This window comes from Chiloscyllium punctatum, chromosome 2 (genome assembly GCF_047496795.1).
Source record: "Chiloscyllium punctatum isolate Juve2018m chromosome 2, sChiPun1.3, whole genome shotgun sequence".
NCBI lineage: Eukaryota > Metazoa > Chordata > Chondrichthyes > Orectolobiformes > Hemiscylliidae > Chiloscyllium > Chiloscyllium punctatum.
This window is the reverse complement of record NC_092740.1, coordinates 47,346,230-47,362,288: the sequence shown is the minus strand read 5'-3', so window position 1 is coordinate 47,362,288 and position 16,059 is coordinate 47,346,230. Positions and strand designations below refer to the sequence as shown.

Below are 16,059 nucleotides of genomic sequence, written 5' to 3'. Positions count from 1 at the left end.
CCATCAAGAACAGAACAGCCCACTGATTGGCACCACATCCATTCCCTCCACCATTGAAGCTTAGTATCAGTAGTTTGTGCCAAGTACAAGATGCACTACAGGAATTCACCAAGGCTCCTTCTATACCTTCCAAACCTATGACCATTTAGAAGAACAAGGAAATAGAAATGGGCAATAAATGCTGGCCTTGTCATGGACACTCAAAAGAAAACTTAAGAGCCAATGCCAAAGAGAAATATGAGGAAGAATAAACAGATCATGATAGAAGCGAGCAGATGTACTCATCTAAGAATCAATAAACAGATAAATTAGAATTTAAAAGAGTGAAAGGATAGAACTAAATGGAATATATTTGATTGCATGTCACATTTAAAAGAAAACTGTGACTGAAAGCATGAATGGAACTGAACATAGTATAATCATTCCAGAGTCATGGCTGCAGGATGACACGGAGTGGGATCTGACTCTTGATGGGTATAGGACATTTAGGAATCACATCCACTCTGATTCCAGTGCATGTTTTCCAGAAGGTTTTGGGAACATAACAATCAAAACTAGAAAATGGTGGAACATTACTTGTTAGTTTATAATAGTATTAGCATAATAGAGAGATGACCTAAGTGGAGGGAATCCAAGATATGGAAACAATTTAGGGAAAAATAAGAAATTATAAATGCAAGGGGCCATTCTGGATGTGGTGGCTGGAACCACAAACATAATCACACTGCATACAGTAGAGTATAATGTTAAGAATTATTATTGCTACACCTTTTTGAAAAGCTGTAATCACATTGGACAAAGGTGGCTTCTGAGGAATTCATCACATTTTCAGGATAGTTTCTTAGAACAGCACCTTCTGAAGCTGACCAGAGAGCAGTCTTTACTAAATCTGAAATTGTGCAATGAGATAGGGTGAGTTAATTATTACTGTTGGCTAATGTTGCTTTTCCACCTCTATTTTCAGATCGTTGCTGCTGAATATAATAGACTGAAAGAAGTGAAGAATGTGAGTAGTCTAAAATTTAAATACATTATTACTTTAAATAATTCTATTACGTTGGATTTACTCTTACTCTCTACATAGAATATTCGCACTTGTGGTATTTTACTAGAACAGTATTTTAAGTATTCAGTTAATTTTCCTTGGTAAGCCTCTCCAACAAATGATTAATTCATAGAGGAAGCTTTGTGAGCTGCTGCTGGATCCACTACTTTTTGTTATTTTATATAAATGATTAGGATGTGAATATGAAATATGGTCAGTACGTTTACAGATGACACCAAAGTTGATGGTGTAGTGGACAATGAAAAGGTTATCTCACAGTACAACAGGACTTTGATCAGATTGGCAAATGAGCTGAGGAGAGGCAGATGGAGTTTAATTTAGATAAACATGAAGTACTGCATTTTGGTAAGAGAAATCAGGACAGGACTTGTATACTTAATGGTAAGGTCCTAGGGGGGTGTTGCTGAACAAAGAGACCTTGAAGTGCAGGTTGATAGTTGCTGAAAGAGGAGTTGCAGGTAGAAAAGATAGAAGAAGGTGTTTAATATGCTTATCTTTATTGGTCAGTGCATTAAGTATAGAAGTTGGGAGGTCATGTTGCAACTGTACTGGACATTGATGAGGCCACTTGTAATACTGCATTCAATTTTGATCCTCCTGCTGTAGGAAGGACGTTGCCAGGATTAGAGGGTTTGAGCTGTAGGGGGAGGCTGAATAGGTTGGGGCTATTTTTCTGGGGACTGTTGGAGGCTGAGGGACGACATTGTAGAGGTTTATCAAATCATGATGGACAAGAATAGGGTGAATAGCAAAAGTCTTTTCCCCAAGGTAGGAGAGTCCAGAACTAGAGGGTCTAGGTTTAAGGTGAGAGGGGAAAAATTTAAAAGGGACCAAAGGGGCAAATTTTTCTTGGAGAGGGTGATGCATGTCTGGAATGTGGTGAAGGCTGCTACAATTACAACATGTAAAAAGCATCTAGAGGAGTACATGAATAGGAAGGCTTCAGGAGAAGATGGGCCAAATACTGGCAAATGACATTAGATTAATTTAGGTAATTTGGTCGACATGGACAAGTTAGACTAAAGTGTTGTTTCTTTTGTTGTACATCTTTATGATTTGAGACCTTATTACCACATTCAGTCCAACTTTGTAAACTTTGTTTTGAAATCACCTGGGCAATGGAGAAATATTGGTGGCGAGGACGCTTCAAGTTGCTGCTCTGGAACTTTTGAGGCCTTTAACTACCTAATAATAATTATTCTGCCATTTCCTTTCTACTACTAGTTGCCTGCTCTTACTAAGCTTGTTGTGTCAATGAAATTATTTCATAGTTAAAGATAGTGAAGATTACTATCTCATGTGAAAATGGCTAGTCATTGCAATCAGAGATGAGGGAAATGTTATTTGTCTGTGTACCTCTCCTATTGATACATGTTTTCTTCGAGCTAAATGTAGCAATTAAATTAGAGAGGGTTACAACTTTCTGCTGCTGTGCTTCCTTAGTTCAAAGCTTTCAAAAGCAGCATTCTTGCTACATTTTTTAACATTGGATTAGAAAAGTAAACAGATGACAAGTATTGGAGAAGTTTTTAAAAATAAAACCATTGCAGCTTTCCATTAGATCTATTATTGAGAGTTGTGGTAACACAATCGACAGTAACACCATTCAGTCCAATTGATTTGATATTCAATGATGACCACTGAATATTCTTGCTGTTTAGGGTGAAGAATGTCAATGCTTTTAATAAATTTAACTTCTCTACTTTTTGTATGTCAACAAGAACTACCCAAAGCTTAGGTCAGATATTTTGTTGTCATCTTCAACAAATTACCTTAATGAGAAGTTCTCTAATTTTCCAAGTATGATTGTCAGTTTGGTAGTGGCATAGGCTGTTTAGTGTTGCATATTTGCATACAAACTGAGTTGACTGCAACCAATGAAGAGATCCCATAAGAATGAGCTCAATCTGTGCTTGGCAATTTTCTAACTAGCATTGAACTAGATTTTAAGCATTCAGTTCGTCAGTTTATTTGGTTATCTGACTATTATCTAGAATATTCTAAGATTTTTGGAAGATCTTGATCATCCTCAGTTAATTTTATTCTAACATGTTTCAGATATTCATATTTATTTTTCATTTTTCTTCAGTCTGCTGATTTTAGGGCAAAGAAGCAGCAATGCAAGCAACTTAAGTTGAAGTTGTCTCACATCAAGCTAATGGTCAGCAACTATGATAACCAAAGATCCTGAATGTCAATTACTTCATGCAAAATTAAAGCTGAACATTCATTTCCTTACAGTGTGGCCATTTATTGTATCACATGAAATATAATGCCAATTTTATGGGCCAAAACTAAACCTAATGACATGGTTTCATATATTTTCCTATGTTTCAAACACTTTTACTGAGGCACAATGAGAGTTTTTAAAGTTGGAACTTGATAAACCTGTGCCATAATTTTGTTTTGTTGTGAGAAATTTTAATGTGAGTTGTAAATAAGGATAAATGTTCTCCTTTTGTAAAAGCTTTTGAAATGATTCTTGATACTTAGTTTTACTAAAGCTTTGTATATTGGCTTAAATAGAACAAGTTATATTTGGATGTTCATTTGTTATATGCTGTGCAATGATTGATTATTTCTTTTTGAGGGATTTGTCTTAATAATTAGGACTTGCTCTCTAACCAGGTATCTATTGCTATTTGTACATCAAAATAGCATTAATATTGTAATTAAATATGCTGAATTTGGAAAAATGACATTACGTACCATAGACTTACCAGTAATGCATCAAACAAGCTGTTCATTTGGGTCATTGAAAGTTGAAGCACAGTTATGGTTTTACATGTATTTTTAAAATCCAAGATAATGTTGATGGTCATATGTAAAAATGCTTTAATTTATATTTTAATACAGGATAATGATTCAGGGTCTTTTTTGCAATTATAAGTAGGAGACAGATACTGATGTCACAGCTCCAGTGTTTTTGTTTTGGAAAATAGCCTACTTACATTGTACCTTCTTCACGTTCAATAACTGCAAGCAAATAAAGCTGAAATATGAATGCAATTTTTTTATTGTTTGAGATATCATATTTTGTTTCTATAAATTCATTTTTGTTTTTAATGTTTTCATTAAAACCTTTACTGTATTTAAGATAATTATGGTAAACTGCAAAATGTCTTAAATGAGACCTCCAAATATTAAAAATACAAATACACTATTTACATGTACCATTATAAATACTAAAATAAGATTTTTTTTATTGCTAAAATGTTGGTGGCAATGTGTGTTTTTAAACATTTGTATTCCTCTATGGCCATTAAATAAATACAAAAATGGTTTAATTATGACTTTAAATTTATAATGATTTTCAACATCAGTGCTCATGCAATTTCTAATGAAGTGTCTTTGTTAGTACACAATAGTTTGTATTGTACACCAAGTACCTTCAATTTTCCAAAATCTTAAGCTATTTGACAGTAAGGAGCTAAATGTGAAGTAGTGGAAAGTTACAAAATAATTACAGAGCTTGATTTAGAATGAATAGTTTTGTAAAGGCAGAGAAGGCAGCATAAAAGCTAAGGAGTTTTGGAGAGCGAGTTGGAATAAAAATGAGTTCAGTAAAAGGAGTAGAGCATCTTCAACAAAAAAAAATTTTGAAAGTTGTAGGAATTTGCAAACACGGATGACAAGTGAGTTGTGTGGTATGTAGGGGTAATGATCAAAGACGAACACATGTCAGGAAATCACCAGTGGTCTGCACTTTACAATAGATGTAAGATTGGACTTAGTGGAGGAGTTGAAGATTTGTAGAGACCGGAACCTGGAAGCAGTTGAAACTAGGCTGCAAATAATGACTGATTTCAGCTGTGGTAGGCACAATGAAACTTGAAGCATTTTCTAATTTTTCTGTGTCCCAATGCTCACGGTCACCAAACTCTTGGGATATATCATGTTCTCACAGGTGATGTCATCTGGCAGCTGTTGGCAAAGCCTTGAGTTTCCACATAAATTATGAACATGCTCAGAGAGAGGAAAGAAGCTGTGCAGCACAGCTGTGAAAATTCCTTTCATATTTGAATCCAATTTTGATTTCATTGAAATGATTTGGACAGCAATGCAAGGTTTTCTCATCAACACCTACATGGCTACTATTGCATCCTGAATAAATAGGATAATTTGTACATGATTGCTATCCAACTTCTGAAAGTATTTTCTTGAGAGGCCTGAACATTGTTACAACACAATAAAAATCTAGAATAAAATGTGTCTTTCATTCTGCTTTAGTTTTGCAATACCACACATCAATGCTGTTAACTTTTTTCACTAATCACTGTTGCCGAAGCAGAAAGACTCCCCTCAAATGTCTTGCCCTCCATCTCAACTTAAGAAGTGAAGCTTGACATTTGACTTTTAAGAGTAATTCAGGTTCTTTTTATAGAGGGAATTTGGGGAATAGGCATTGTCACACAAAAGTTCTATTGTTAACAAGTAATTGAGAGACCAATAAAGTTTGATACAAATGTGGCCTGGGATATAGTTCTGATGATTGGTTAGGACATACCTAGTCTAGAAATCAAGATGTACTTGCTCATTTTTTTTTCTATGCAAAGATATATTAAGGTTTTTGATTTATAATTTGTGCATGTTCCTCAGAAGCTGCATGGTGCTGATATTCACCAATTAGTTTCATTGTAGCAAGGCTCCAGGTAGGAAAATTACAAAAGGTCTAAAAAAAAAATTATGGTTGGTCAATTATTATGTGGGAAAATTTGCATTTTGGAGGAAGAGTAAAGAAACAGAATATTATATCAATGGACAAAGTCTGCAAAACTCTGAGAAAGAGGGATCTGGGTGTACTGGCCCATCAATCTCTCAAGATTTGTATTCAGGTACAACAAATGATTGTGAAGGAAGATGGAATGTCTACATTTATTCTCCAAGGAATAAAAGTATGGACATGCTGCTGCAGATGCCTAGGACTTTGGTGAGACTCTGTCTGGAATACTGTAAAAGAGTCTCCTTCTATTCTAATATTAATCCATTAGAATCAGTTCAGAGAAAACCCACTCAAATGATTCATGGAATGAAGGACTTCTCTTCCAAAGAAAGGTTGGACCTCCAGCCATTGGGAGTTTTGAAGAGTGGTGTTGTGTGGTTAGCATTTCTAAAAGATTTCTTCTACTGAGATTAAACTGACGTGTCATTGTTGGGTTTAGTCATCCACTGGTTTTTGAACACAAGTGAGATTCTTGCAATTCTCAAATCATCTGACACCAACTCTGTACCTAGGAGTGGGAGGACGATTATAGCCACTACATTCATAATTTTCTCCCTTCACAGTATCCTTAAATGCATCCCCTCTAAAATAGCCTTGAAGCACAACCAACCTCTATAAACTTATACATTTTTAAGTTCTGAAGCCCATCTAGTATCTCAACCAGCTCTGTTCTTATCTGGCAGTATCATCTTCCTTTGTAATGAGATATGTGAACTACATATTTAAATACTTGAACAATACTCTCTGCTCCAATGCAAATATCCCTTTTTAGTCTCAATCTACCCAGTTTTCTTTACTACTCTTACTATATATGCTTATTAAGGAATTTGTGACTCCTTTTTATGTTTACTTCCAGTCTCCTTTTACATTGCCTTTTCTATTTCTTAGAGTCATAGCTCTTGAAGGTGGAGTCACAGGTAGACATGAACCTGCACCCCAAGGTCTCTGTTCAGCAACACTTCCTAGGACCTTACCATTAAGTGTATAAATCCTGCTAAGATTTCCTTTCCCAAAATGCAGCACCTCTCATTTATCTGGATTAAACTCCATTTGCCACTTCTCAGCCCATTGGCCCATCTGGTCCAGATCCTGTTGTAATCTGAGGTAACCCTCTTCGCTGTCCACTACACCTCCAAATTTTGGTGTCATCTGCAAACTTACTAACTGTACCTCTTATGCTTGCATCCAAATCATTTATGTAAATGACAAAAATTAGAAGACCCAGCACCGATCCTTGTGGCACTCCACTGGTCACAGGCCTCCAGTCTAAAAAAAAACCCTCCACCACCCCCTTCTGTCTTCTACCTTTGAGCCAGTTCTGTATCCGAATGGCTAGTTCGCTTTCCCCTGAACGTTCTATGACTCAAACCTTCCAGTCTCTGTAATATTCCAACCCTCTTCCTACAGCATGGTGACCAGAATAGCACGCAGTACTCCAAATATGGCCTTATACAGCTGTAACCTGATGTCCCAAACCCTGTACTCAATGCTCTGACAGATTAAGGCAAGCATGCCAAACACCTTTTATCACTGCCCCGTCGACCTGTGATGCCACGTCCAAGGAACCATGTACCTGCAGCCCCAGGTCTCTCTGTTTGACAAACTCCCACAGGCCCAACCATTAACTGGTTTGTCTTACCAAACTACAGCACCTCGCATTTAGCTAAATTAAACTCCATCTGCCATTGCTTGATCCACTGGTAGTTCAAAATGATATACAGGTCTGTGCTGGTATACTAATGACAACTGGACAAACTGTTTCAACAATGTAAACATTTTCAGGAGTCCATCCCAGAGCCCTATTAACATTTGATATGGATAATGCCAATGCTTGGAACATTGAACCTGAAACAAGTATTTAGTTTACCATGTGTGGATTCCCGAGTATATTTCATGTAAGTTAGTTAATGGGATGTTACTTGTACTTGTATCAGTGTTAGTTTAGCAGATAATTCATGTTGTTGCTCCTCATTCTGAGAGTGTCCATTTATTGTGCCAAATTGACTAAATGTACTCTTTGGGGCCCATAACTACTTGATAACCTCTTAGACTTCCTTGATATGTTTACATGCCACAGATGGAACTTTAGAAAGTTTTTTCACATGTTCCTTGGTTGACTCTTCCTCATATACTGCTGTGGAGCATGATGGGTTTCTCTGGGCGTTTGAACTTCTTGCATATTTTAGACCCATTTTCCAGTGTAGAACCTACTTTTGTATCTCATGAAATATTGGATACAAGCTTGGCATGTTAGACAAGTCACATTTAATACAAAATGTTAATGTTTTATTTACCTTTTTGATGGCTGCAATAGCTAAAATCCATAAAACCATAAGAAAAAGGACAGCAGTACGCTGTTCAGAGCCTGCTCTGCCATTCAATAGGATCATGGCTGATCCCACATTTTTCATTTCTACTTTCCTGCATTTTCTTGTAACTCTTGATTTCCCTACTGATTAAGAACCTATCTATCTTGACCTTAAACATATACGAAACTCTGCCCCTAGCTCTCTGTTGTAAGAAATTCCATAGACTTTCAACTCGGAGAAGAAATTCTTCCTCACGTCAGTCTCAAATTGGCACCCTTTATTCTGAGACTATGCCCTCTGAACCTTGACTCTCCCAAGAGGGGAAACAAGCTCTCAGTATTTATCTTGTCAAGTCTCTGAATAATTTTATATGTTTCCATGAGATCACCTCCCATTCTTTTGAACTCCACTGAACAGAATCGCAACCTGGTTAGCCTTTGCTCATAAGACAATTATTTCAGAGTAAGGATCATTCTTGTAAACCTTCTCTGACCTGCTTCCAATTAAAATGATATCCCTCATTAAAGAAGGGAAACAAAACTGCTCTCAGTATTCCAGATGTGGTATCACCAACACCTTATACAGTTGCAGTAAGACTTCCCAGCACTTATACTCCAAACTCTATGAAATAAGGGCCAACATTCCACTAGCTGTCCTGACTATTAGCTTTCTGTATTTTGCACAGAAGGACCTCCAAGTCTTCAAGCTGTCAGTTTTTCTTCATTTAAACAATACTGTTCCTTTTTTCTCTCTTCCAAAATAAACAACTTCAAATTTTCTCATATTATACTCCATTTGCCAACTTTTTGCCCATTTACTTCACCTACCATTCCTCTATTAAACTATATCCCTCCTGTAACTTACCTTTTCACCTATCTTTGCATCATCTGTAAGTTTGGCTACTGTACATTCACTTTCTTTAGATTAGATTATTTAGTGTGGAAACAGGCCCTTCGGCCCAACAAGTCCACACCGCCCCACCGATGTGCAACCCACCCATACCCCTACATTTACCTCTTACCTAACACTACGGGCAATTTAGCATGGCCAATTCACCTAACCTGCACATCTTTGGACTGTGGAAGGAAACCAGAGCACCTGAAGGAAACCCACGCAGACACGGGGAGAATGTGCAAACTCCACACAGTCAGTCGCCTGAGGCGGGAATTGAACCAGGGTCTCTGGTGCTGTGAGGCAGCAGTGCTAACCTTTCTCCAAGTTATGAATGTATATCATCAACCATTGTGGTTCCAGCATTGATTGTTTGCCCTCATAATTTATTTTCTCTGGCTTTATTATCTCTTTAGTTCTCCTTTGCTGAAATCTGCATTTATCCCAGTCTTTGCACTCATTATCTGCTTTTTTTCCCCCAACTTAATACTTTCCTTAACTTTCTTAGTTGGCCATGGATAGTTTATTCCTCCTTTAGAATCTCTTCTTCTTACAGTGATGTATTTTGCTGAAAGTCATTAGTTACCTCCTTAAATGCTTGCCACTGCTGGAAAAGCTCCGTAGGTCGGACATCATCTGTGGAAAGTTAAACAGAGTTAATGTTTCAAGTCCAATATGACTTATTCAGAACTTACTGTTCTCCACCAATGCTTTCAGATCTGCTGAGTTTCTCCAGTATTCTGTTTATTTCAGATTTAAAGCATCCATATATTCTGTCTTATTACAATAATTGTTTGTAATTCCTTTGTCTTGTGTTTGAGTTTATGGAAGCTGTGAGGTGTCTAATCATTGAAATGTAGAACATAGAAAAGAGGAGCAGGTGTAGGCCATTTGCCTATTGTGCCAATCTGTGTGATTATGGCTGATTATCCAACTCAGTATGCTGTTTCCACTTTGTCTCCATACCGTTTGATTGCTTTAGAATTAAGAACTGTATCGTTCTTAAAAACATCCCCTGTTTTGGCCTCAACTGCTTTCTGTGGTAGAAAATGCAACAGGCTCACCACACTCTGGGTGAGGAAATTTCTCTTCAGCTCAGTTTAGTCACAACAGATATCAGGGAAAGTTTCCAGAATAGGAAAGGTATGAATTATGCAGCTGGCTTTGACTTGCAGGAAGTTCTGGAGAGTTCCAATAATTCGTCATGTGATTATAGCAGTCATTTTAAGAATCTGGCAGTTTTCACAAAAAATTTAAAAAGGAAATCGTAATGAAAATATAATCTTACCAAAAATTATGATTGGAGATGCTGGTGTTGGACTGGGGTGTACAAAGTTAAAAATCACACAGCACCAGGTTATAGTCCAACAGATTTAATTGGAAGCACTAGCTTTCAGAGTGCTGCTCCTTCATCAGGTGGAAGGAATGGTGCTCCGAAAGCTAGTGCTTCTAAATAAACCTGTTGGACTATAACCCAGTGCTGTGTGATTTTCAAAAATTATGAGTTCTCTTCATTTCCTCCTGGGCATTAGTGTCAAACCAGTAAAGTTTTAACTGCATAAATGCAAGGGTATGATATCTCTGCTCCAAGAGGATACCTTTCTGTGACACTTGAATGTGGACAAAAGTCAAGGGTTTAACATTGATTGAATAGATTGCAAAGATTGGCACTGTTCAACTGCTCGAGAATATTTAATAGAGGTTTTCAAAATCATGAGTAGTCTGGCTAAAGTAAATAGGGAAAAGCTATTCCCATTCTAAAAAAAAGGAACAAGAGGGCGAAGATTGAAAGTGGTAGACAAAATATGCAAGAGTGATGCGAGGGAAAAAAAAACTTTTCACACGAATTGTTAGGGTATGGAATACACTGCCTGAAAATGTGCTGGAGTCAGGTTCAATTGGATAGGTGCAGACATGATGGGCTGAATAGTCTTCTGCAAATTAATATTTCTGCTATTAAGATGTTTATCTATTTGAATCGTTTGCAATAGTTTAAGTGAGAAGTGGTCTGGTATTTTTAGAGTTTCCTTATGCATTTGTACCTCCTGAGTATTGCTCGTGAAATATTGAGGTTACACACATCCTCCATGCAAAAACATTTCTACACCTTTCCCCCTCGTATATTTGTCATTTGCTGAATAGAAGCATAAATTTTCAGAGAAATTTACGCCCAGTGATCTGTAAACTTATTTTTTTAATGTATCTGTTTGCATCCCCGTTGGGATTATTCCAGACCTGGAGCTGACTCCATCTCTATCACTCCCTCTGGCGGTGATCTGCCCACATCCAGGCGGAACCTTCGGCGTGTTCCCGTAGGGCAGGGCGGGGATGATTGTCTGTAACACTGAGAGCTTCTAGTTGGTGTCACCTTAAACTCGGTTCGGGCTGGGGGTGAATGCGAAAATCTAGTTCGTTACGTTGCGCGAAATCAAGGTGAGCAGATGAAAGGGACTTGGTCAGAGCTAGGGAACAAGACTGTGATTTCAGTCAGGGATAGAGGGGAATGGGGCGGGGGTGAGGCTGTAGGGATCTGGGAGAGTTCTGGTGAGGCATGGGGATGGGACCATGGTGGGGGGGAAATAGTGAGAAAACCAACTGGGCTTTGAGGGTGTGGGGGATGATTTGGGTCAGAACCAACTGTGCCAAAAGTAACAAGTGAAGTAATTATGTTGTGATGACGACAGAGTGGACTGGGAAAGGATCGTAACAGAAAAGACTGTGTGCAAACACTTAAGAGGATAATTCATAACTTGCAGCAAGTATGATGATGAAGTGATTCTAGGAAGGGGTTAAAACACCATGGTTAGCCAAGCAAGTTAAAAATATTATTATATTGAAAGAAAAAAACTCATGCTATGTGGCAGCGATTAGTGGGAAACCATAGGATTCACAGAATCGTACAGCACAGAAGATGCCCTTTGTCTCATTGAGTGTGCACTGACAAATCACCTACTCGGATCCCACTTTCCAGTCCTTGGCCCATAGCCTTGAATATTATGACACTTCAAGTACTCATCCAAGCACTTTTTAAAGGTTGTGGGCTCTTCCGTCTCCACTATCTACCCAGGCAGTATGTTCCAGATTCCCATTACCTCCTGGGTGAAAATCGTTTTCTTTAAATCCTGTCTAAACATGATCCTGTTCACCTTAAAGTCATGTCCCTTTGTTATTGATCCTTCAACTAAGGGAACCAAGTTGGATTTCTATCTAACTTGCCTATGCCCCCCATAATCTTATACACCTCTCTGCCTTCTCTGCGCCAACAAATATAACCCAACCTTATCCAGCCTCTCATCGTCGATAAATTGCACCATCTCAGGATTGGAAAACTTTAAATGCCAAAAGACAATGACCCAAAATATGAAGAGGGAGAAAATAAACTATGAGGGCAAACTAGCAAGTAATGCAAAAAACGCAAGTGTAAAAACAGACAGTAAAAGTTTCTTTATATAAAATGTAAGAGAAAAACAAAGGTAAACATGGGCACCCTACAAAATGAGGCTGGCAAAATAATCATGGGGAATCAGAAAATGAAAATAAGTACTTGTGTCAGTGTTCGTGAGCAGACACTGAAAGCGTTCTAAAATACTAAATAATAAAAGAGCTAAAGAGGTGGAAGGAAATAAGCGCATTCACCTCACCAGATGAAAATGTGCGAGGGAAACTAATGGAGATAAAGGAGACTGCCAAAGAAAAAGTGCTGGTAGTCATTTTCCAAGTATCCTTAGATTCTGATAAAGTCCAGGAGGATTGAAGAACTGCCAATGTTACTCCCTTATTCAAAAAGGAGACAAAAACCAGTAACGATAGGCCAAGTCACTGAGAAATGTTAAGTTTATTATAAAGGATGTAACAGCAGAGCATTAGGAAATACAGAAGATAATCAAACATCATCAACATGGCTTCATGAAAGGAAACTCATGCAAAAGTTATTAGTTATGTAAGGAGGTCAGGGTAAATAAAGGAGAAGTTGGGAATGTACTATGTTTGGCTTTTCAGAAGGCATGAGTTGGCTATGATAGATTGGGGGATGTTGCTTGAATGGATGACAATTAAAAGTCAATGGAAAACATTCAAAGAATGCAGGGGTGAACTGCAACAATCATTCATTCATGTTTGGTGCAAAAGTAAAACTGGAAAAGTGACTAAACCATGGCTTGCAAGAGAAATTAGAGACATTATTAGATCCAAGGAAGAAGTGTACAAATTAGTCAAAAAAGTAACAGACCTGAGAAGTGAGATTGGCTTAGAATTCAGAGAAAGAGGGCAAAGGGATTGATTAAGAAAGGGAAAATAGAGTATGTTTGCAGGGGATGTAAAAATTGACTATAAATGTTTCTTTAGGTGCATGAAGGTAATAAGTTTGGTGAAGGCAAATATTGATTCCTTATTGTTAGAAATGAGAATTTATAATGCAGAACAAAGAAATGACTGACAAACTCAACGTACTTGGGTTCTGTATTCACAAAGGATGAAACATGTGGTATGTGGGATTTAGTGAGAGAGAGGAATGAAAGAAAATCAGTGTTAGTAGGAAATGGTGTTGGGGAAATTGATGGGATTGAAGGCAGATAAATACCCAGGGCCAGTTAACCTACATCCCGGGGTATGCAAGGAAGTAGATATAGTGGCTGCATTGGTGGTCAGCTTCCAAGATTTTTTAGATGCTTGAACAGTTTCTACAAATTGGGGATAATGTAACCCCTTTACTTAAAAAGGGAAACAGAGAGAAAATTGAGAATTATAGACCAGTCATCTGCTGATAGTGGGGAAATTGCTAGAGCCCATTACAAAAGATTTAATAGCTGAATATCTGGAAAACAATACCTGATTGAAACATATAATGTTCTTGGGGAGGCTTGTCAGGTTAGATGGGGAGAGGTGTCCCTCCTGCTGGAAAGTCTAGGACTCTAGGGCCCCTCAGATTAAAGGGTCAGGAGGAACAACTTCTCAGAGATTAGTGAATCTGTGGAACTGTTTACTGCAGAGGGCTATTGAGGCAGGGTTGTTAAGTACATTCAAGGCTAAAATAGTAAGATCTTTAACCAGTAAGGGAATCAAAGGTTATGGGGTGAAGACAGGAGAATGAAGTTGAGGACTCTCAGATCATCCATGATTTAATTGATTGACAGAAAAGACTCTGGGCTGAATGGCTTATTTCTATTGCTTTTGTGGATGAGGGGGTGGGGGTTATGAGAGATTTGGGATCATGTATGATGGTTTCGGGGAGCAGTATGGGCTACGGAGTAAACAGGTTGTGGATCTTGAGAACTGTCTATGGAGTACGAGACAAATTCTGAGTCATTAAAGGCAGACACTACAACTCCTCTATAAGCAGTGAAAGCCATATGATCAATTTGCTGTATAACCATATCTGCTTTCATTCTTCTTTGACAATCTCTGCCCTGATTTTGCCTCTTTGATTTCTGTATTGAAATCATCAACTCCTTGAGGGAATACACAAAACAAAGAAAATTACAGCACAAAAACAGGTACTTTGGTCCACCAAGATTGCACTGACACATCATGCCTTCCTAAACTAAAAACCTTTTGCCTCTATGCGCTCCATATCCCTCTAATCCCTGCCTGTTCATTTATCTGATAAGATGCCTCTTAAATGTTGCTATTACATCTGCTTCCACTGCCACCACTGATGGCACATTCCAGACACTTTCTCAAAAAACTTGCAATTCACATTTCCTTTAAACCTACTCTCTTTTACCTTAAACCTATATCTCTAATAATTAACATTTCTACTATGGGAGATAGACTCTGAATATCCATTCTATCCATGCCTCTATATAATTTTGTAAATTTCTATCAGGTCCTCCTCATCCTTCGACGTTCAACTGAAAATAAACCCAAGTTTATTAAGTCTCTTCTCGTAGCTCATGTCCTCCAAACCAGGCAATATCCTGGTAAGCTGTTTCTCTACCCTCTGTGAAGCCTCCACATCCTTTTAGTAATATCACAACCAGAACTGTATACACGATTCCAAATGTAGCATAATTAAAGTTGTATAGAGCTGCAACATGGCTAGCCAATTTTTATACTCTGTGCCCCGTAATGAAGGCAGGCATGTCATATATCTTCTTAACTACTGTATCCTGCAGTCCTTCCACATCCAGCAGACAATTTCCTATAATCCTTCCACAGCTGGCAGAGATTTTCCTGCACCTTCACATACGTTAAGTACTGTGTCTGTTGCTCCGATGTGGTCCCCTCTACGTTGGGGAGACAAGATGCCAACTTGTGGAACGTTTCAGAGAACATCTCCGGGATACATGCATTAAACAACCCCTCCGCCTTGTGGCTGAACACTTCAACTCCCCTTCCCACTCTGTCAAGGACATGCAAGTCCTGGGCCTCTATCACCAGATTCTAGCCACCTGACGTCTGGAGGAAGAACACCTCATATTTTGTCTTGACTCCCTCCAACCACATGGGATTAATGTTGATTTCACCAGTTTTCTCATCTCCCCTCCCTCCACCTTGTCCCAGATCCAACCCTCCAACTTGGCACCAACCTCTTGATCTGTGCTCCTAGTCCATCTTCTTTCCCACTTATCTGCTCTGCCCTCTGCTCCGACCTATTACGATCACTCCCCATGTCGAATGTCCTGCTCCTCAGATGCTGCTTGACTGGCTGTGCTTTTCCAGCACGACATGTTTTGATTCTGATCTTCAGCATCTGCAGTCCATGCTTTCTCCTTCCTTATCCACTTGCATTGTCACTTTCATGGAACTGTGGATCTGTATGCCTACGTGTCTTTGTATAGGTTCTGCCATTTACTGTATAGAGCAAAGCCTGTCCACCCTTTGGTAGTTCTCTAATACTTGGCTATTACTGATTTATAGATATGAGCTGTGAGTGATGGCAGGGATACACATTTGGTTTTGGAGTATAATGACTAATCTGCGATGTATAGGACTTTTCTACCAGGCCTTTAGCTGGCTCTAAATTTAAGTAAATCAGCACAAACCTATAACTTGTGGCTAAGCTGTTGGATGAATTTCTTGGATGAGAATTTTGTTTTTTCAGGAAGATCACACCAGTATTGATTATAAAT

The 16,059-nt window shown here is 38.3% G+C and overlaps 2 protein-coding genes across 5 annotated transcripts in view; both read left to right on the top strand.

The window, feature by feature from the left end:
• The window catches only part of oclnb (occludin b), a 44,342-nt gene extending 40,263 nt beyond the window's left edge, over positions 1 to 4,079 (top strand). For all 3 annotated transcript variants that reach the window (XM_072582100.1, XM_072582110.1, XM_072582117.1), the window contains exons 8-9: positions 965 to 1,006; positions 3,156 to 4,079. In XM_072582100.1, coding sequence (XP_072438201.1) covers positions 965 to 1,006; positions 3,156 to 3,257 — 144 coding nt within the window. In that variant the 3' untranslated portion in view covers positions 3,258 to 4,079. The remainder of the gene's footprint in view (positions 1 to 964; positions 1,007 to 3,155) is intronic.
• A 7,254-nt stretch (positions 4,080 to 11,333) lies between these two features.
• Positions 11,334 to 16,059, top strand: part of gtf2h2 (general transcription factor IIH, polypeptide 2) — a 40,327-nt gene continuing 35,601 nt past the window's right edge. Inside the window, exon 1 of one of the 2 annotated variants that reach the window (XM_072582064.1) lies at positions 11,334 to 11,422. The gene's annotated coding sequence lies outside the window, so the exon portion shown is untranslated. The remainder of the gene's footprint in view (positions 11,423 to 16,059) is intronic. The other variant, XM_072582054.1, reaches the window with a different exon arrangement.